This window comes from Symsagittifera roscoffensis, chromosome 5, assembly GCF_963678635.1.
Source record: "Symsagittifera roscoffensis chromosome 5, txSymRosc1.1, whole genome shotgun sequence".
Taxonomy (NCBI): domain Eukaryota; kingdom Metazoa; phylum Xenacoelomorpha; order Acoela; family Convolutidae; genus Symsagittifera; species Symsagittifera roscoffensis.
The window spans coordinates 32,010,962-32,032,298 of NC_087066.1; the positions used below are offsets into that span (position 1 = coordinate 32,010,962).

General features: G+C 32.5%; 1 protein-coding gene across 1 annotated transcript in view; it reads left to right on the forward strand.

The window, feature by feature from the left end:
* Window positions 1–17,235, forward strand: part of LOC134845574 (catenin alpha-like) — a 31,919-nt gene extending 14,684 nt beyond the window's left edge. Inside the window, exons 3-7 of the mRNA XM_063862525.1 lie at window positions 12,889–13,030; window positions 13,440–13,638; window positions 15,784–15,956; window positions 16,185–16,375; window positions 16,650–17,235. Coding sequence (XP_063718595.1) covers window positions 12,889–13,030; window positions 13,440–13,638; window positions 15,784–15,956; window positions 16,185–16,375; window positions 16,650–16,961 — 1,017 coding nt within the window. The 3' untranslated portion in view covers window positions 16,962–17,235. The remainder of the gene's footprint in view (window positions 1–12,888; window positions 13,031–13,439; window positions 13,639–15,783; window positions 15,957–16,184; window positions 16,376–16,649) is intronic.
* Window positions 17,236–21,337: the final 4,102 nt, after the last annotated feature.

A 21,337-nucleotide genomic window follows, 5' to 3' on the forward strand; every position in this document is an offset into this window, starting at 1 on the left:
TCTAAATATCCGCCCTACTTACAATTGCGAAGCAAAGGGTATTAGTACAAACTTTCTTTTTTTCCAACCTAAATTGCAAATAAAAGTGCTACTTTTGGTGGCAATTTTGAATTCGGTAGGTTGCGGTAGCAGTATAATATCATATGTGCTTTAAAATTTGATTAGTAACAAGTTAACACAGCTGATGCATTTTTAGTTCATCAAATGAACCGAAAAAAGTTATTTCGAGCAGCAGTACAATGATGAAAAGCTCGATTTCAGAAATTTTCAAACTCAATGGATCTCGCATATATTTGAAATGCATAATTTATACAATTTGGCTTTATGCTTTCCAATTTGTTACTTGCACAATTGTGTATTTTTGTATTTAGTGCTACTTTTGCTGCATCGAATTGGAAATTTATTAGCATATGTATCTGCGTTATTGGTGGCTAGTTTTGGGGATTTTAAGCATCAGTGGTTAGTGCGTTAGGTACAAATTTGCTAGGTTGCTGATTCGAATCCGACACGTAGCCGAGTTTTTGGTAACTCGAGGCTTAGTTTTTTTTATTATTTAACTTGACAGAGCTGCTTTTTGGTCGTATTCTCGCAATCGTTTGCAAAACGAAGCTTCGCCTCGTAGTGGAAATTTTTCTGTTGGTTCTAATTTTACCAAATCGGTTTGCTAAAATTTCAAGTTTTGTTGTTAGCTTTTTTTGGCTTCATACATTTCCTTGTTTAGATCGGCTCATTGACCAAATTTTGCGTCATTTGAGGAGTGATTGTTTTGATTTTCCGTGTGTGTGTGCTTCGAGGGGGGACTAATAAATGTTTTAAGGTCTTTGATTTTTTTTTCGGATTTAAGTGTATCTGCTCAAGTTTGTTGCCGCTTGTTAAATTTTGTTCCATTGCAAATATTGCTTTCTATAGCCTTGGCATGTGTTTTTTTATAAAGCTCCATTTTTTGATAGATTTGTTCCAATTTTGTTAAGAATCATTGAACGTAATTCAGATTCTTACATAAGATAGGTCGTGATGAAAAAGTCACAAAAGTTTTTCAGGGTCAAGCATACTTTTTAGCGGTTTGACTTTTGATTTTTTATTAAGTTAAATTCTTTTCCTTTCTTTAAAGGGAAAAAACTACTATCGAATCGCGAAAGTGTAAAGGTCACGAAAAACTTGATTGACTTCTAATTTCGAAAATGTATTTGCTTTATCAGGTTTTCCAGCAAAATAAAAAAGTTATTTTGATCTTTTTTTCCCCAAATTGGGGTAATTTTGTCACATGTTGTCAGTCATAAATTGTTCTAGAACTTCAAAAACTTTCGAGACTTTTTCTGAAGTTTGAAAGTAATTTTTTTTTTCTGTTTACTTGCTTTTATTGACTTTTTCCAACTGTCTTTTGACTGTTTTTTTTTAGAATTTCCTCTGAAGTGCAGCTTCGTTTTAATGTAGTTTTGTTTTCGTTAATGAAGTCAAATTGCTTTTTCAACATGATAATGAAGACAGATGTGGTTCTTGAATTTGTTTTGCTTGAAATTTACACAAGCAAATGCATGTGTTTTATTACGAGTTAACATTTTCATTATAACTCGTATTAATTAGTGCTCAACAAAATTGAACTTTCTGTGTACTGCTTTAATTGTGCGGCATTTTAAAAGCATGTGCATTATCAGGTTTGGTCGTAAGACAGGAAGGTGATATGATGCGCTTATGAAGACCGTAGAATCTAACTTTAAGCGGCGGTTTTTCAAATTTATCTGCTCTTCTTTTTCTTCATAAAAGTTGTTCGGGCTCAAGATGACTTTTTCGCCGTTTTGGCTTTTGATTTTCATTAAGTTCAGTTAGTTTCCTTTGTTTAAAGGGAAAATTTACTATCGAATAGCAAAAGTGTAAAGGTCACGCAAAACGTGATTGACTTCTAATTTTGGAAATGGATTTTAATTATCAGATTTCCCAGCGAAATAAAAAAGTTATTTTGATCCATTTTTCCCAAATTGGGGTAATTTTGTCAGTCATAAATTGATCTTGAACTTCAAAAAGCTTCAAGAAATTTTTTGAAGTTTGAAAGTACAAATTGTTTTCAAAAATTAATTCAGTTTTTTTGTGTTTACTTGCTTTTATTGACTTTTTCTAACTGTCTGTTGACTGTTCTTTTTTTGGAATTTTCTCTGTGAAGCCAGCTTCGTTTGTGTGTAATTTTGTTTCCGTAAATGAAATCAAATTTCTTTTTTCAACATGATAGTAGAGACAGATGTGGTTCTTGAAACTGTTTTTGCCTTAGAATGCACAAGCAAATGCATGTGTTTTATTATGAGCTAACATTTTCAATATAACTCGGATTAATTAGTGCTCACAAAAATTGAACTTTCGGTGTAATGTTTTTAATTTGCGGCATTTCAAAAGCATTGACTTTTGATTTTTCATTAAGTTCAATTCGTTTCCTTTCTTTAAAGGGAAAAAACTACTATCGAATCGCGAAAGTGTAAAGGTCACGAAAAACTTGATTGACTTCTAATTTCGAAAATGTATTTGCTTTATCAGGTTTTCCAGCAAAATAAAAAAGTTATTTTGATCTTTTTTTCCCCAAATTGGGGTAATTTTGTCACATGTTGTCAGTCATAAATTGTTCTAGAACTTCAAAAACTTTCGAGACTTTTTCTGAAGTTTGAAAGTAATTTTTTTTTTCTGTTTACTTGCTTTTATTGACTTTTTCCAACTGTCTTTTGACTGTTTTTTTTTAGAATTTCCTCTGAAGTGCAGCTTCGTTTTAATGTAGTTTTGTTTTCGTAAATGAAGTCAAATTGCTTTTTCAACATGATAATGAAGACAGATGTGGTTCTTGAATTTGTTTTGCTTGAAATTTACACAAGCAAATGCATGTGTTTTATTACGAGTTAACATTTTCATTATAACTCGTATTAATTAGTGCTCAACAAAATTGAACTTTCTGTGTACTGCTTTAATTGTGCGGCATTTTAAAAGCATGTGCATTATCAGGTTTGGTCGTAAGACAGGAAGGTGATATGATGCGCTTATGAAGACCGTAGAATCTAACTTTAAGCGGCGGTTTTTCAAATTTATCTGCTCTTCTTTTTCTTCATAAAAGTTGTTCGGGCTCAAGATGACTTTTTCGCGGTTTTGGCTTTTGATTTTCATTAAGTTCAGTTAGTTTCCTTTGTTTAAAGGGAAAATTTACTATCGAATAGCAAAAGTGTAAAGGTCACGCAAAACGTGATTGACTTCTAATTTTGGAAATGGATTTTAATTATCAGATTTCCCAGCGAAATAAAAAAGTTATTTTGATCCATTTTTCCCAAATTGGGGTAATTTTGTCAGTCATAAATTGATCTTGAACTTCAAAAAGCTTCAAGAAATTTTTTGAAGTTTGAAAGTACAAATTGTTTTCAAAAATTAATTCAGTTTTTTTGTGTTTACTTGCTTTTATTGACTTTTTCTAACTGTCTGTTGACTGTTCTTTTTTTGGAATTTTCTCTGTGAAGCCAGCTTCGTTTGTGTGTAATTTTGTTTCCGTAAATGAAATCAAATTTCTTTTTTCAACATGATAGTAGAGACAGATGTGGTTCTTGAAACTGTTTTTGCCTTAGAATGCACAAGCAAATGCATGTGTTTTATTATGAGCTAACATTTTCAATATAACTCGGATTAATTAGTGCTCACAAAAATTGAACTTTCGGTGTAATGTTTTTAATTTGCGGCATTTCAAAAGCATTGACTTTTGATTTTTCATTAAGTTCAATTCGTTTCCTTTCTTTAAAGGGAAAAAACTACTATCGAATCGCGAAAGTGTAAAGGTCACGAAAAACTTGATTGACTTCTAATTTCGAAAATGTATTTGCTTTATCAGGTTTTCCAGCAAAATAAAAAAGTTATTTTGATCTTTTTTTCCCCAAATTGGGGTAATTTTGTCACATGTTGTCAGTCATAAATTGTTCTAGAACTTCAAAAACTTTCGAGACTTTTTCTGAAGTTTGAAAGTAATTTTTTTTTTCTGTTTACTTGCTTTTATTGACTTTTTCCAACTGTCTTTTGACTGTTTTTTTTTAGAATTTCCTCTGAAGTGCAGCTTCGTTTTAATGTAGTTTTGTTTTCGTAAATGAAGTCAAATTGCTTTTTCAACATGATAATGAAGACAGATGTGGTTCTTGAATTTGTTTTGCTTGAAATTTACACAAGCAAATGCATGTGTTTTATTACGAGTTAACATTTTCATTATAACTCGTATTAATTAGTGCTCAACAAAATTGAACTTTCTGTGTACTGCTTTAATTGTGCGGCATTTTAAAAGCATGTGCATTATCAGGTTTGGTCGTAAGACAGGAAGGTGATATGATGCGCTTATGAAGACCGTAGAATCTAACTTTAAGCGGCGGTTTTTCAAATTTATCTGCTCTTCTTTTTCTTCATAAAAGTTGTTCGGGCTCAAGATGACTTTTTCGCGGTTTTGGCTTTTGATTTTCATTAAGTTCAGTTAGTTTCCTTTGTTTAAAGGGAAAATTTACTATCGAATAGCAAAAGTGTAAAGGTCACGCAAAACGTGATTGACTTCTAATTTTGGAAATGGATTTTAATTATCAGATTTCCCAGCGAAATAAAAAAGTTATTTTGATCCATTTTTCCCAAATTGGGGTAATTTTGTCAGTCATAAATTGATCTTGAACTTCAAAAAGCTTCAAGAAATTTTTTGAAGTTTGAAAGTACAAATTGTTTTCAAAAATTAATTCAGTTTTTTTGTGTTTACTTGCTTTTATTGACTTTTTCTAACTCTGTTGACTGTTCTTTTTTTGGAATTTTCTCTGTGAAGCCAGCTTCGTTTGTGTGTAATTTTGTTTCCGTTAAAGAAATCAAATTTCTTTTTTAAACATGATAGTAGAGACAGATGTGGTTCTTGAAACTGTTTTGCCTTAGAATGCACAAGCAAATGCATGTGTTTTATTATGAGCTAACATTTTCAATATAACTCGGATTAATTAGTGCTCACAAAAATTGAACTTTCGGTGTAATTTTTTTAATTTGCGGCATTTCAAAAGCATTGACTTTTGATTTTTCATTAAGTTCAATTCGTTTCCTTTGTTTAAAGGGAAAAATTACTATCGAATAGCGAAAATGTAAAGGTCACAAAAAACGTGATCGATTTCTAATTTCGAAAATGGATTCAAATTATCAGAATTTCCCAGCAAAATGAAAAAAGTTATTTTGATCCATTTTTCCCAAATTGGGGTAATTTTGTCAGTCATAAATTGATCTTGAACTTCAAAAAGCTTCGAGACATTTTTTTGAAGTTTGAACGTACAAATTGTTTTCAAAAATTAAGTCAGTTTTTTTGTGTTTACTTGCGTTTATTGACTTTTTCCAACTGTCTGTTGACTGTTCTTTTTTTTGGAATTTTCTCTGTTAAGTGCAGCTTCGTTTGTGTGTAATTTATTTCCGTAATTGAAATCAAATTTATTTTTCAAGATGATAATAGAGACAGATGTGGTTCTTGAAACTGTTTTGCCTTAAAATTACATAAGCAAATGCATGTGTTTTATTACGAGCTAACATTTTCAATAAAACTCGGATTAATTAGTGCTGAAAAAATTGAACTTTCGGTGTAATTTTTTTAATTTGCGGCATTTCAAAAGCATTGACTTTTGATTTTTTATTGAGTTCAGTTCGTTTCCTTTGTTTAAAGGGAAAAACTACTATCGAATAGCGAAAATGTAAAGGTCACAAAAAACGTGATCCACTTCTAATTTCGAAAATGGATTTTAATTATCAGATTTTCCAGCAAAATAAAAAAGTTATTTTGATCCATTTTTCTCAAATTGGGGTAATTTTGTCAAACATTGTCAGTCATAAATTATTCTAGAACTTCAAAAAGCTTCGAGACATTTTTTGAAGTTCGAAAGTACATAATGTTTTCAAAAATTAAGTCAGTTTTTTTTCTGTTTACTTGCGTTTATTGACTTTTTTCAACTGTCTGTTGACTCTTTTTGTTTTTTTTTGGAATTTCTTCTGTGAATTGCAGCTTCGTTTGTGTAATTTTTTTTTCCGTAAATGAAATCAAATTTATTTTTCAACATGATTTTAAAGACAGATGTGGTTCATGAAACTTCATGAAACAGATGTTATTTTTGTGGTTATCGAATAGCGAAACTGTAAAGGTAAAGAAAATTGTGATCGACTTCTATTTCGCAAATGGATTTCAATAATCAGTTTTTCCAGCAAAATAAAAAAATTGTTTTGATTCATTTTTCCCAAATTGGGGTAATTTTGTCAATCATAAATTGATCTTGAACTTCAAAAAACTTCGAGACATTTTTTTGAAGTTTGAACGTACAAATTGTTTTCAAAAATTAAGTCAGTTTGTTTTGTGTTTACCTGCGTTTATTGACTTTTTCCAACTGTCTGTTGACTGTTCTTTTTTTAGAATTTTTTCTGTGAAGTGCAGCTTCTTTTGTGCGTATTTTTGTTTCCGTAAATGAAATCAAATTTATTTTTCAACATGATAATAGAGACAGATGTGGTTCTTGAAACTGTTTTGCCTTAAAATTACATAAGCAAATGCATGTGTTTTATTAAGAGCTAACATTTTCATTATAACTCGGATTAATTAGTGCTGAATAAAGTTGAATTTTCTGTGTACTGCTTTTAATATGCGGCATTTTAAAAGCATGTGTATTATCAGCTGTAGTCGGAAGACAGGAAGGTGATATGATGCATTTATAAAGACAGTAGAATCTAATTTTAAGCGGCGGTTTTTCAAATTTACCGTCTTTTTTTGAAAAAAGACAGTAAAATTGTTCGTTGACTTTTTTTTTGGAGTTTCCTCTGTGAAGTGCAGCTTCGTTTGTGTGTAATTTTTTTTCCTTAAATGAAATCAAGTTGATTATTCATACTGATAATAAAGACAGATGTGGTTCATGAAACTTCATGAAACAGATGTGGTTTATGTGGTTATAGAATAGCGAAAGTGTAAAGGTAAAGAAAATTGTGATCGACTCCTATTTCGCAAATGGATTTCAATAATCAGTTTTTCCAGCAAAATAAAAAAATTGTTTTGATTCTTTTTTCCCAAATTGGGGTAATTTTGTCAGTCATAAATTGTTCTTGAACTTCAAAAAGCTTCGAGACAATTTTTGAAGTTTGAAAGTACAATTTTTTTTTCAAAAATCAAGTCAGTTTTTTTTCTGTTTACTTGCGTTTATTGACTTTTTCCAACTGTCTGTTGACTGTTTATTTTTTTTGGAATTTCCTCTGTGAAGTGCAGCTTTGTTTGTGTGCATTTTTGTTTCCGTAAATGAAATCAAATTTATTTTTCAACATGATAATAGAGACAGATGTGGTTCTTGAAACTGTTTTGCCTTAGAATACACAAGCAAATGCATGTGTTTTCTTATGAGCTAACATTTTCAATATAACTCGGATTAATTACTGTTCAGAAAAATTGAACTTTCGGTGTAATTTTTTTAATTTGCGGCATTTCAAAAGCTTTGACTTTTGATTTTTCATTAAGTTCAATTCGTTTCCTTTGTTTAAAGGGAAAAATTACTATCGAATAGCGAAAATGTAAAGGTCACAAAAAACGTGATCGATTTCTAATTTCGAAAATGGATTTAAATTATCAAAATTTCCCAGCAAAATGAAAAAGTTTTTTTGATCCATTTTTCCAAAATTGGGGTAATTTTGTCAGTCATAAATTGATCTTGAACTTCAAAAAGCTTCGAGACATTTTTTTGAACTTTGAAAGTACAATTTTTTTAACAAAAATTAAGTCAGTTTTTTTGTGTTTACTTGCGTTTATTGACTTTTTCCAACTGTCTGTTGACTGTTCTTTTTTTTGGAATTTTCTCTGTTAAGTGCAGCTTCGTTTGTGTGTAATTTTGTTTCCGTAAATGAAATCAATTTTATTTTTCAAGATGATAATAGAGACAGATGTGATTCTTGAAACTGTTTTGCCTTAAAATACTTAAGCAAATGCATGTGTTTTATTTTGAGCTAACATTTTCAATATAACTCGGATTAATTAGTGCTCAGAAAAATTGAACTTTCGGTGTAATTTTTTTAATTTGCGGCATTTCAAAAGCTTTGATTTTTTATTTTTCATTAAGTTCAATTCGTTTCCTTTGTTTAAAGGGAAGAATTACTATCGAATAGCGAAAATGTAAAGGTCACAAAAAACGTGATCGATTTCTAATTTCGAAAATGGATTTAAATTATCAGAATTTCCCAGCAAAATGAAAAACTTATTTTGATCCATTTTTCCAAAATTGGGGTAATTTTGTCAGTCATAAATTGATCTTGAACTTCAAAAAGCTTCGAGACATTTTTTTGAAGTTTGAACGTACAAATTGTTTTCAAAAATTAAGTCAGTTTTTTTGTGTTTACTTGCGTTTATTGACTTTTTCCAACTGTCTGTTGACTGTTCTTTTTTTTGGAATTTTCTCTGTTAAGTGTAGCTTCGTTTGTGTGTAATTTTGTTTCCGTAAATGAAATCAAATTTATTTTTCAAGATGATAATAGAGACAGATGTGGTTCTTGAAACTGTTTTGCCTTAAAATACTTAAGCAAATGCATGTGTGTTATTACGAGCTAACGTTTTCAATAAAACTCGGATTAATTAGTGCTGAAAAAATTGAACTTTCGGTGTAATTTTTTTAATTTGCGGCATTTCAAAAGCTTTGACTTTTGATTTTTCATTAAGTTCAATTCGTTTCCTTTGTTTAAAGGGAAAAATTACTATCGAATAGCGAAAATGTAAAGGTCACAAAAAACGTGATCGATTTCTAATTTCGAAAATGGATTTAAATTATCAGAATTTCCCAGCAAAATGAAAAAGTTATTTTGATCCATTTTTCCAAAATTGGGGTAATTTTGTCAGTCATAAATTGATCTTGAACTTAAAAAAGCTTCGAGACATTTTTTTGAAGTTTGAACGTACAAATTGTTTTCAAAAATTAAGTCAGTTTTTTTGTGTTTACTTGCGTTTATTGACTTTTTACAACTGTCTGTTGACTGTTCTTTTTTTTGGAATTTTCTCTGTTAAGTGCAGCTTCGTTTGTGTGTAATTTTGTTTCCGTAAATGAAATCAAATTTATTTTTCAAGATGATAATAGAGACAGATGTGGTTCTTGAAACTGTTTTGCCTTAAAATACTTAAGCAAATGCATGTGTTTTATTACGAGCTAACATTTTCAATAAAACTCGGATTAATTAGTGCTGAAAAAATTGAACTTTCGGTGTAATTTTTTTAATTTGCGGCATTTCAAAAGCTTTGACTTTTGATTTTTCATTAAGTTCAATTCGTTTCCTTTGTTTAAAGGGAAAAATTACTATCGAATAGCGAAAATGTAAAGGTCACAAAAAACGTGATCGATTTCTAATTTCGAAAATGGATTTAAATTATCAGAATTTCCCAGCAAAATGAAAAAGTTATTTTGATCCATTTTTCCAAAATTGGGTTAATTTTGTCAGTCATAAATTGATCTTGAACTTAAAAAAGCTTCGAGACATTTTTTTGAAGTTTGAACGTACAAATTGTTTTCAAAAATTAAGTCAGTTTTTTTGTGTTTACTTGCGTTTATTGACTTTTTCCAACTGTCTGTTGACTGTTCTTTTTTTTGGAATTTTCTCTGTTAAGTGCAGCTTCGTTTGTGTGTAATTTTGTTTCCGTAAATGAAATCAAATTTATTTTTCTAGATGATAATAGAGACAGATGTGGTTCTTGAAACTGTTTTGCCTTAAAATACTTAAGCAAATGCATGTGTTTTATTACGAGCTAACATTTTCAATAAAACTCGGATTAATTAGTGCTGAAAAAATTGAACTTTCGGTGTAATTTTTTTAATTTGCGGCATTTCAAAAGCTTTGACTTTTGATTTTTCATTAAGTTCAATTCGTTTCCTTTGTTTAAAGGGAAAAATTACTATCGAATAGCGAAAATGTAAAGGTCACAAAAAACGTGATCGATTTCTAATTTCGAAAATGGATTTAAATTATCAGAATTTCCCAGCAAAATGAAAAAGTTATTTTGATCCATTTTTCCAAAATTGGGGTAATTTTGTCAGTCATAAATTGATCTTGAACTTCAAAAAGCTTCGAGACATTTTTTTGAAGTTTGAACGTACAAATTGTTTTCAAAAATTAAGTCAGTTTTTTTGTGTTTACTTGCGTTTATTGACTTTTTCCAACTGTCTGTTGACTGTTCTTTTTTTTGGAATTTTCTCTGTTAAGTGCAGCTTCGTTTGTGTGTAATTTTGTTTCCGTAAATGAAATCAAATTTGTTTTTCAAGATGATAATAGAGACAGATGTGGTTCTTGAAACTGTTTTGCCTTAAAATACTTAAGCAAATGCATGTGTTTTATTACGAGCTAACATTTTCAATAAAACTCGGATTAATTAGTGCTGAAAAAATTGAACTTTCGGTGTAATTTTTTTAATTTGCGGCATTTCAAAAGCATTGACTTTTGATTTTTTTTGAGTTCAGTTCGTTTCCTTTATTTAAAGGGAAAAATTACTATCGAGTAGCGAAATTGTAAAGGTCACAAAAACTTGATCCACTTTTAATTTCGAAAATGGATTTTCATTATCAGATTTTCCAGCAAAATAAAAAAGTTATTTAGATCCATTTTTCACAAATTGGGGTAATTTTGTCAATCATTGTCAGTCATAAATTATTCTAGAACTTCAAAAAGCTTCGAGACATTTTTTGAAGTTCGAAAGTACATAATGGTTTCAAAAATTAAGTCAGTTTGTTTTCTGTTTACTTGCGTTTATTGACTTTTTTCAACTGTCTGTTGACTTTTTAATTTTTTGGAATTTCTTCTGTGAATTGCAGCTTCGTTTGTGTAATTTTGTTTCCGTAAATGAAATCAAATTTATTTTTCAACATGATTTTAAAGACAGATGTGGTTCATGAAACAGATGTGGTTAATGTGGTTATCGAATAGCGAAAGTTTAAAGGTACCGAAAAACGTGATCGACTTCTAATTTCGCAAATGGATTTCAATAATCAGATTTCCCAGCAAAATAAAAAAATTGTTTCGATTCATTTTTCCCAAATTGGGGTAATTTTGTCAATCAGAAATTGTTCTTAAACTTTAAAAAGCTTCGAGACAATTTTTGAAATTTTAAAATACATATTGTTTTCAAAAATTAAGTCAGTTTGTTTTGTGTTTACCTGCGTTTATTGACTTTTTCCAACTGTCTGTTGACTGTTCTTTTTTTAGAATTTTCTCTGTGAAGTGCAGCTTCGTTTGTGTGTATTTTTGTTTCCGTAAATGAAATCAAATTTATTTTTCAACATGATAATAGAGACAGATGTGGTTCTTGAAACAGTTTTGCCTTAAAATTACATAAGAAAATGCATGTGTTTTATTACGAGCTAACATTTTCAATATAACTCGGATTATTTAGTGCTGAAAAAAGTTGAATTTTCTGTGTACTGCTTTTAATATGCCGCATTTTAAAAGCATATGTATTATCAGCTTTAGTCGGAAGACAGGAAGGTGAAATGATGCATTTATAAAGACAGTAGAATCTAACTTTAAGCGGCGGTTTTTCAAATTTTACCGTCTTTTCTTTTTCACAAAAGTTGTTCAGGCTGAAGTTTACTTTTTCGCGGTTTCTTTTTTGACTTTTTATTAAGTTCAATTCGTTTCCATTGATTAAAGGGAAAGAAACTGTACTATTGAATAGCGAAAGTGTAAAGGTCGCGAAAAACGTGATCGTCTTCTGATTTCGAAAATGGATTTTAACTATCAGATTTCCTAGCAAAATAAAAGAATTTTTTATCCATTTTTTCCAATTTTGGTAGTTTTGTCAAATGTTCGCAGTCATAAATTGTTCTAGAACTTAAAAAAGCTTCGAGACATTTTTTGAATTTTGAAAGTACGTTATTTTCAAAAGTTAAGTTTTTTTTTTTCGGTTTACTTATTGACTTTTTACCAACTGTCTGTTGACTGTTTTTTTTTGGAATTGGCTCTGTGAAGTGCAGCTTTGTGTCAATGTAATTTTATTTTCATAAATGAAGTCAAATTGATTTTTCCGCTTGATAATAGAGACAGATGTGGTTCTTGAAACTGTTTTGCTTGAAATTTACACAAGCAAATGCATGTGTTTTATTACGAGTTAACATTTTCAATATAACTCGTATTAATTAGTGCTCAACAAAGCTGAACTTTCTGTATATTGCTTTAAATGTGCGGCATTTAAAAAGCATGTGTATTATCAGCATTGGTCGGAAGACAGGAAGGTGATATGGTGCATTTATGAAGACCGTAGAATCTAACTATAAGCGGCGGTTTTTCAAATTTTACCGGCTTTTCTTTTTCTTGCAATTCAAAGCGGCCTCTTGCCATTTCCTTGATTGTTGTAACCAAGTCTAGCTACGCCTGTGTGAAAAGTGGCCCCTAGAATTAATTTGGTTTCACGAGAAACAGTTACATTATGTTGCTAGTTTTATGAAACTTGAGTTGCAAGTTTTATGAAATTCAAGTATGAAACTTAATTTAAATTGAACATCATTCGAGACAAAATCCTTGAAATTTTTGTAGATGTAAATATTATGCGCTTAAAAATTTTTCCCCAAGTTTGTTTGGTACTAGTAATGCGAAGCACCGCTTCGCCTCTATGTTTTAAATTCAGTTCATTTTCTTTGTTGAAAGGAGGCAAACTCTATAAAGAGGAATGGCTGTCTCACCTCAGTAGGTTTTGTCTCTCTGCTGTGTTTGTTACTCATGGAAGAGATAAAAATGTGTTGAGATGCGGGTGGTTTTCTGGATATGTTTGTTTGTTATTGACTATTTGTAAAAAAAAACTTTTGTGATACACTCTTTGTTATTCAGGCATTGCCTTTTTTGCAAATTGAAATAATTACAGAGAAACATGGACGTAATTCTGTTTAGGTACGTGAGATCCGCCGATGTGTGTTGCTCAACCGAGCGTTCGACGAATTGGACTCGGACAGTGACTTCGACGAAGAGGCGGAACGAGAACGAGCAAGAACTCAATCCCAGTCGGCTTCCATGAACCACTCGGCTGGAACAGGTTGGTAAAGTGTCGCAAAACTTAAACTGACATATTTGGTGCGACAATTAGAACGAAGTTAGAACCAAAATTGATCTTCAGACAACAAAAACTACGAAACTACCACAACAGCAAAACACTGCTTCAGAGCAAATAAGTTCAAATTGTTCAAACCCAATATGTCGGAGTAAGGTTCTCTGAGAGTAATAATGCTGAAATGTGGTTAGATACGGTCTTAACACATTTCGTTCATTTTAAATTTCGTGACGCTTTTGTATCTTGCCTATTTGCTTCTAAATTCTCACACACTAAGTCCCGCAATGAACCTGGGGCGAAATGTGGCCTATTTGTTGAATGAAGCAGCGAATAGATTGTCCTGTTATTATGTTGACTATGAACATATGTTCAATTTATCATTCAATGTCTTCAGGAAACCACAATGGGAACAGTCGCAGAGGCAGTAGGACTCACACTTCTTCGGCAACATTTCAAGTGAACAATGGAGACACTCTGAGTCAGCCGAGGTCTAGGACTGCCAGTATGAGTGGGGAGGGGGCGGGGCCGCCCATGAGTGCTGAGGAGTGGCAACAGAGCATAGAGGACAACCAAGTGAACAGGGCGATGATGAGGTATAATGCATCGTGTTTCTCACCATGCAGTTACCATAAAACTACGCCGCGCTCCATCAGTTTGAAAAATTACAAAACGATTTTCAAGTTTTTTAAGTTTCTTATAATGCAAATTAAGTAAATTTATGCATGAAAGGAAAAAAGATCAATTTTAAATTATTTTCATATCAGATTATTCAACAGACAATTATCAATTATATAATTCTGATTTGTAAGGTCATCAAAAAGCCAGTTTGGCCTAGTCGTGTGTGCCGTAATTAAGCTGTACACTGTCAAACAAAAACTCTAAGTACTAAAAAGTTTCAATTAACTAGATACGATATTATTTCCAAACCCTATATTTCGTCCTCAGAAAAAAGACATCTCATTCGCTTATTCTTTGTGATGTTAAATCGCGAAAAGTATGGACGGAATAAATCATTTTTCACAGTAGCGATCTTGCGAGCGTTAGCGTATTAGTACGAACCTTCTTTTTTTAAACCTAACTCGCAAATAAGTGTTCATTGAAAATGTTCACTTATAGGGATATTTCACTGTAGCTTTGGAAATTGCATAGCATCTGTTCTCTGGTTTATTTGTGGCTAGTGTTTGTCATCGATTAAGCGTTCGTGGTTAGTGAGTGAGAATCATGTTCTATATGTCGCAGTAGGTCGAAGCATCGAATCCGAGAAGTAGCCGAATTTTTACTGTTTCGAGGATAATTTCTACTTTTTCCTTTGAACTTTGTAGAGCTGCTATTTGTCGTATTATCGCTAGAGTTTGCGAAGCACTGCTTCGCCTCTGCGTTAAAAAATGATAGTTGGACTAGGCCTCACTTTTTTGTCTTTTAAAATTTTACGGAACTCTTTGTGATGTGGGAAGTTAAGCTTTACGCTGAAAAAAAAATTCAAAACTTTCAGATTTAATCAGTTTGTGTTCAATTCTCAATACCTATGAAGATGATAATAAGTTGAATCGTTTTTCGTCCGCCTCTTCCATGTCTATTGTTTATTTAGTTTATTTAAGATCAGTGGCGTGCGCAGAAATTTTTTTAGGTGGGGAGGGGGCGGTTTTCAAAAAAAATGCGTTTTTTATGCGCGCGCTCCCCCCTCAAATTTATTCATATTGGCCCCAAAGGTGCCCTTAGTTAATTTTTTCCTGTAAATATTGATTTGTTTGTTCGCTCAAGTTTTGTCGGCTTACTTGCCACATCACGGATTTTCTTGTGCTATAAGCAATTTTGATTATAGTTAGAAGTGTTGTTCATTGTATTTTCGGGGGGTGGTAGTGGATTTTTTTAGCAATTTTTTCGGCTCAACTGGTCTATGCTCAAAGATTGTCGGCTTTGTTTCCTCTTCGTAAGTTTTGTTCGCTTGCTAATTTAATATTCAAATGTTTTGCATGGCATGTTTGCCTATAATGAACTTCGAGAAATTCTTTTTTTTTCGTCTTATGTTTTTTCTGTTTGTTTTATCGCAAGTGATGTGAAGCTTCGATTCACCTCCGTTTCTCTCAACAATCGCTCTAATTGCTGACATATCTAAAAAACTCTTGTTGTCGAGGTTTCGTTATTCTCGTAGCTACTTTTTGCATTTTGACCTGTATAGATTTTCTTTGGTATTCCTAGGATGTGCTTGTTATCTGCGCTTCGGTTGGATTTTTAAAATTAATTTGGCCTCCGAATAAATTTAAAAAACCAAAAAAAAACTCTGGGCAAGGATATCTTTAGATTTAGTAGTTTGATCCTCAACGATATCCTTAGTCATTTGAATGAATTCAATTTTCATAGTTTGTATAATACTGGGGATGCTGTTTTCCACCGCTGATACAATATTAACTTCGTTTCGTCATGAAATTTTTGTTTCGTCTTCGAAATTTCTTGCAATGGACTAAAAACTGAGCCAGGTAGTTCGTGATCACATCTGCGTAATTTGAGTTCTTGGACATCAAGTTAATCACAACAATTCTGTTTATTAGTTTTATCCAAAAAAGTGCCATTAAAAACAGAATCTTGAAGGAGGTTGATAGGGTGATAATTTTTTATTTTCAATTTGCTGCTTCCTTGATTTTTTGAAGTTGTGTAAGGCAATTAGCAGAGCTGCAAATGTCTCCTGTGACTCCTGGCTCATTTTAAAACCCCTTGCAAAGACACCTTTGTTTGATCAGGTCTCTGCCAGAGGAGGAGAAGCAGCAGATCGCGGCAGAGGTGGCAGTGTTCAAGCAGGAAAAGGCGAAGTTGGATGCGGAGATCACCAAATGGGACGAGACAGGAAACGACATCATCACCCTCGCCAAACAGATGTGCATCATCATGATGGAGATGACAGACTTCACCAGGGGTCAGTATTTGTTCAGATGCTGATTGCTTTTTCTATGGGTGGATTTAGAATGGAGGTCGACAAAATTATCTTAAAGCTTTGTTCAAAGTCGTGCAAGTGCAAGTGTTGTTCAAAGTCGGGAGGAAGTAGTTTCAGGGGGAAGTTCATTTTTTTCGGCTTAACTTGTGTCTGCTCAAAGATTTTTTAAATAAATTTGCATGATGTTCTCATTGATTGGTTCGCTTGCAGGTCGTGGTCCTCTGAAGACGACTATGGACGTTATCGGGGCTGCCCAAAACATCTCGCAACTGGGCAAAAAAATGGTGGAGTTGGCTGGTGAGATTGTGGAACAATGTGTCCAGTCCAGGACCAAGACTGATCTGCAGAACTACTTGAAGAATATAGTACTCTACACACATCAGCTCAACATTACTAGCAAGGTTGGTTGCTGAAAATTAATCAAAAAATTTCTTCAAGTGGGCGATGTTTGAAGTGTCTTTTCTAAAACCACATCAAATATATGATGCGTAAGGTTGAAGTTCCGAGTGATTTTTCTACATTCAGTACAGAAGTTCATAATAGCAAAATGGCTCTAACTTCATGTGAGTGATCGAAAGATTGTTTACGTGCTAGTTATTTTTACTTCAAAACGTCCAGATGAAAAGAGTGATTCTGAAATTTCCTTGAAGCTTTTACTCAGCAATTCAATTTTAGGTCAAAACGGACATCACGCAGATCGGCGGCGAAATGGTCCTGTCGGGACTTGAATCCGCAATCTCTCTCATCAGCTCAGCTAAGAACCTAATGCAGGCAGTCGTGCAAACTGTCAAGGCAGCTTACGTGGCATCCACCAAGTATAGAGGCGGAGCGAATAGTACTTCCGCTGTTGTCGTGTGGAAAATGCGAGCACCCGAGAAGAAACCTCTGATCAGGCCGATCATGCCAGATGAAGCGAATCCATCGATCATACGGAAGGAGTCAAAACATGTCGTCCATCCTGTAAGGGCTTTGGGTGAATTTAGATAGATCAAGTTGGAAGAAGTGAACATTTTAATGGACTCCCTCTCTGACAGATAACATATTATCAGTGAGATTAAATATTTAGATGATTAACCAGCTCATTTGTAAAATAGTTTGATTCAGTGTCAATAAACAAAATGAACACACTCATTTAGGTCGTGTTTTTGTACGTTTTGCATGAAAAAAGTAAAACCCAAATTCGTTTTTTTTCGTGGTTTGATTTGTTCATTGCTAAAATCTTTTAAAGTTCGTCTGCTATATGTGAGGCAAATTATGTTCTCCAGTAACAAAATTAAAATGGGGCGATGAAGCTTGAATGTATGAATTTAAGTTTAAAAATGTGTTTTAATTTTCGAATTCCCAGCGAAATAAAAACTCATTTCATGACCCAGTTTTGGGTAAATTTAAGCAACAAAACATATTAACAATTCTGGAAGCTCAAAGAGCTTTAAGGTTATATGTTTTTCTCTTCGAAACTTAACAAATTGAAGTTTTAAAGAGTTATCTGTCTCGCTTTTGCTCTTCTTGAGTTTATTGACACTTTTCCAATTTTCTGTTGGCTGTTTTGAATTTCAAGTCCATTTTCAAATGCCTTCATTTATGCCAATTTCAAATACCTTGTATTTATGTTTATTTCAAACATCTTCTTTCATATGCTGCACAAGCAAGCGCTAGTGTTTTATAACGAGCTTACTTTTTTCGAACCTAAAGTTTCTGATCCTAAATTGCAATTGTGATGACAACTTAATGACAAATCTGTTTTGATTTTCCTAGCTTTGCAATTTGACAATTAAATGACAAGTCTGTTTTGATTTTCCAAGCATTTCTATTTATTTTTGTGTTCTCAAGCAATTTTGAAGCTCAGTTCATCATTTTTTTTTTGTACTTGCGAAGTGCAGCTTAGTTTCCTTGCTTACTTACCTAATACCTTCTTTCATATATTGATTGGAATCAGTTAACTCAAAAGTTGAACCTCTCATTTTTCATCTATTAAGAAGTGATGCTTCATTTAAGTTACATGATCATTATATTAAGATTTCGATGTGCACTTTTGAATTTTCGGTGGTTTCATTCTATCTTTGTTTTGTAGTTAGTGGGTGAATTGTTTGGTTTGGGTTGAATTGATTCTGTTTGCGCTTTTTCTCATCATCACCAGATTTAGCTTCTACACCGCATCACATATTGAAGCAGTGCAGGTCACATTTCTATCACAGGGAGGCACATGATCATGCACGATACATAAAGTTAGCATACGAAAATGTTTTCATCTTTTCCAGCTTTCTGATTCTCAATTGGGGAATTTTTCTTCCTTAAGAAAACTTTAAAGAGATCGTAGATCTGGTGCCTGCATGTGAGTTTCTCTTTCGAATTTCTGTCTGCTTTCTCAGTATTATCTCACATATCAGTTGCAGTTTGCCTCTAACGCCGACTTCGCCAAGTACTTACCATTAGAATCTAAAGTAATTAAATAGAGTTGAATTTTAGTTATAAATAGAATTAAATAATTCTGCATCATAAAATAATTTAACTTTTCTTCTGATGTGCAAATGTATTTCAAGGCTTTGATTTAATTTTTAAAAAATTTTGTAAATAAGTTTCTCGAATTATACAAATAGTTTGTGATAAAGTTTATGGCAAATACCTTAAATTTAGTTGAAATAATTTAAATATTTGTTCCATTGTTTTTAGAGTAGAATTTGGTTACTTCATTACAAAAGCTTCATTATTATATTGCGAAAAGCATTGTTTTTAAATTCAGCTAGCATGTTCTGAAATCGGAATCAAGTGGAATCTTATATCCAAGTACCTACCTACTTTAGTGTTGTCCTCGTGGGGTGCCGGACATCAAGCCGACGGGACTTCAAGCCGAATCGTAAAATTAGGGACTTCAAGCCGAAAATTTTCTCTCTTAGTCATGGAATATGATTAATTTGAATTTTTTTTTGAAGAATTTCTCAATTTCATTATCTTTATTCGGTACTTATTAGCGTTTTCATCAATTTTAAGCCTCCAAATGATGTTTAGGAAAGTTGAAAAATAAAACAGGGTTGAAGGCTACTTTATTGTTTATAATTTATGCATTTCAAAAACCGGCTGATATTATTAACGGATGCCAATCTCAAGTGATTCATTGTCATAAATAACGCTTATTATGGAGTAAAATAGCCTACGATTTTGACAAGCAACGAAAAAATAATGATTTGAGGTGCTTGTAAAGTTTAATTTTCGGCCTGAAGTCCCTTCGGCTTGAAGTCCCGTCGGCTTGTTGTCCTAGACCCGTCCTCGTGTACGTATGCTACATCACTTCCGGCAAATGATAATGCCAAATATGTTCCATGCTGCTATATGTGCCAAATGTGGTGCATGCTGCTATAAACTCAATCAAATACCGGAACGGAAAAACAGTTTCTCCGGAATCTGCTAATATCATACATATTACTCAAGTCTTATTTGAAAAGTAAATCAACACGTTTTGTATTGCCAGCCAAACCGTCAGCTACTATTCGGTTGTACCCAAAATAACGTTTTTTTTTTCTTCAAAAAAACGTCTGCAAATGTCCTCCTGCGAATTTGCTATCTTCTTGTCAGCTGATAAGGGTTAGCACTAGAGGAGGTGCACCACGGCCGGTTGCATACTTTGTGTTTCTGGCAAAGTTGTCAAAAAGGCTGGAAAAAATAACAAAATATCCCCAAAATTGCCTATTTACGCAAACCATGCCTAGTTTTATTTTAGGGTATCCATTGTTTTCCAACCCAAGTTGCAAAAAAAAGCGCTGGTTCATTTGACACTTTTTGCAGCACCAGGACGTGTGCATGCCTCGATGATTGAAAAGAGTATGTTTTTGCCAGCTTATGAGGTTCTGCTTTTGGTAGCTATACTTTACAATTATAATCATTTTGAAATTGGATAATGAGATGAGGAATAATTTTATCTTGGACAAACAACCACAACATTTTCTGGATTATTTTTTCGAGTTGGAAAAAAGGGATTATTTAAGCTTGTTGAGGTTTTTGAATTCAGGGAATAATCGGCAACCAAATTTAAAACGTTTTAATTGAAGTTTTTATCCCCTTTAAAAAGTCAACTCCTTGAGCTCAAATCTACATAAAATTTGATCTTCAACTAACATTTTTAAGGCCCAAGTTCAATTTGAATTTGCCAATATGGTCATGTTTCGGGCAGTATCATAAACGTGGCTAAAATGGGATTTTTGATGCTGAAATAAAAAGCAATTTTTCTATGCGAGTTGAATCATCCCGCGCTACAATATTATTCGAAAGTGAATTGAGGCAAGCTAATCTGCCGTAATAATTGCATACTGATCTAATGTTGGCAACTTCAAATTTCAAAATGGTCCACAATTTATGTTTTAAAATATTTATCAATCTGCCTACAAATGTTTGCTAGTGATAAAGGGACAGATATTCCCTGATATACGTTTTGGCGAGCTTAGAACAAACCGCCAAACGCAAATTGGCTTTGGGTTACCTTAAAATTCAGTTGAAATTTATTTGGTAAAAAGAAAACTAATTTTTCAAGCGTATTACTGAAATAGGAAAAAAAACGTGAATGGACTTTGAATTGAAAAGAGGTTTCTAATCTTCTAATCAGTAGAGTCCTGCAGCTGGGTTGGTTTTATGAAAAAAAAATCAACCATAAAATATTCCTAAAAAGTGAACATCTTCAAGCGACTTATTTTTTCCCTTCAAAATGAAAAGATTGAAGAACAGCAGGGTCAAATAGTTTGTTGCATTCCTTGAGCTCCTTGACAGCTGGCTATGTTTGAAAAACAGTGAATCCTCAGACTTAGTTTGCAGTTCGAAGTGTCTAACTCAAATATTTTTTTTTAAATTGACTGTATCATTTTTGGTCTATTTGAAATCGTTGACGCTTTTCCCATTGTATGTTGGCTATATTTGATTTTGTTTCGAATAAATTTTCTGCAGTGGTCTAGACCGTTTTTCCAGTTAGTTTAGTTTTTTTTTCATGGATTGTACTTTTGTTTTCATCAGATGTAAAAGTTTTTGAAAACAGTAAATTTTATTTGTTTTTTTTTCTGCAAAAATCAGGTTTTTTTTTGGGGGGACTAGGATTTTTTTGGGACCAAGATCTTTTAAGAATGTAGAAAACTTCGTTAAACACACGTGATTGTGCTCATTTCTAAAAAAAAGATGAGATGTGTGGCTAAGCCTTGTTTCTGTTGACGCCAAACTCGATGCGAATCAAATATGTATCAGATAGAAATTGTTTCAATTGTGATTCAATATCTCTTTAATTGTTTTTTCAAAAAAATACGAAGCGCTCATGTTTGTTAGAAAATTAACGAAGAAATGATTTTTGTTTTTTAACATTTCAATATCTTGTTTCACAGTATATGGTT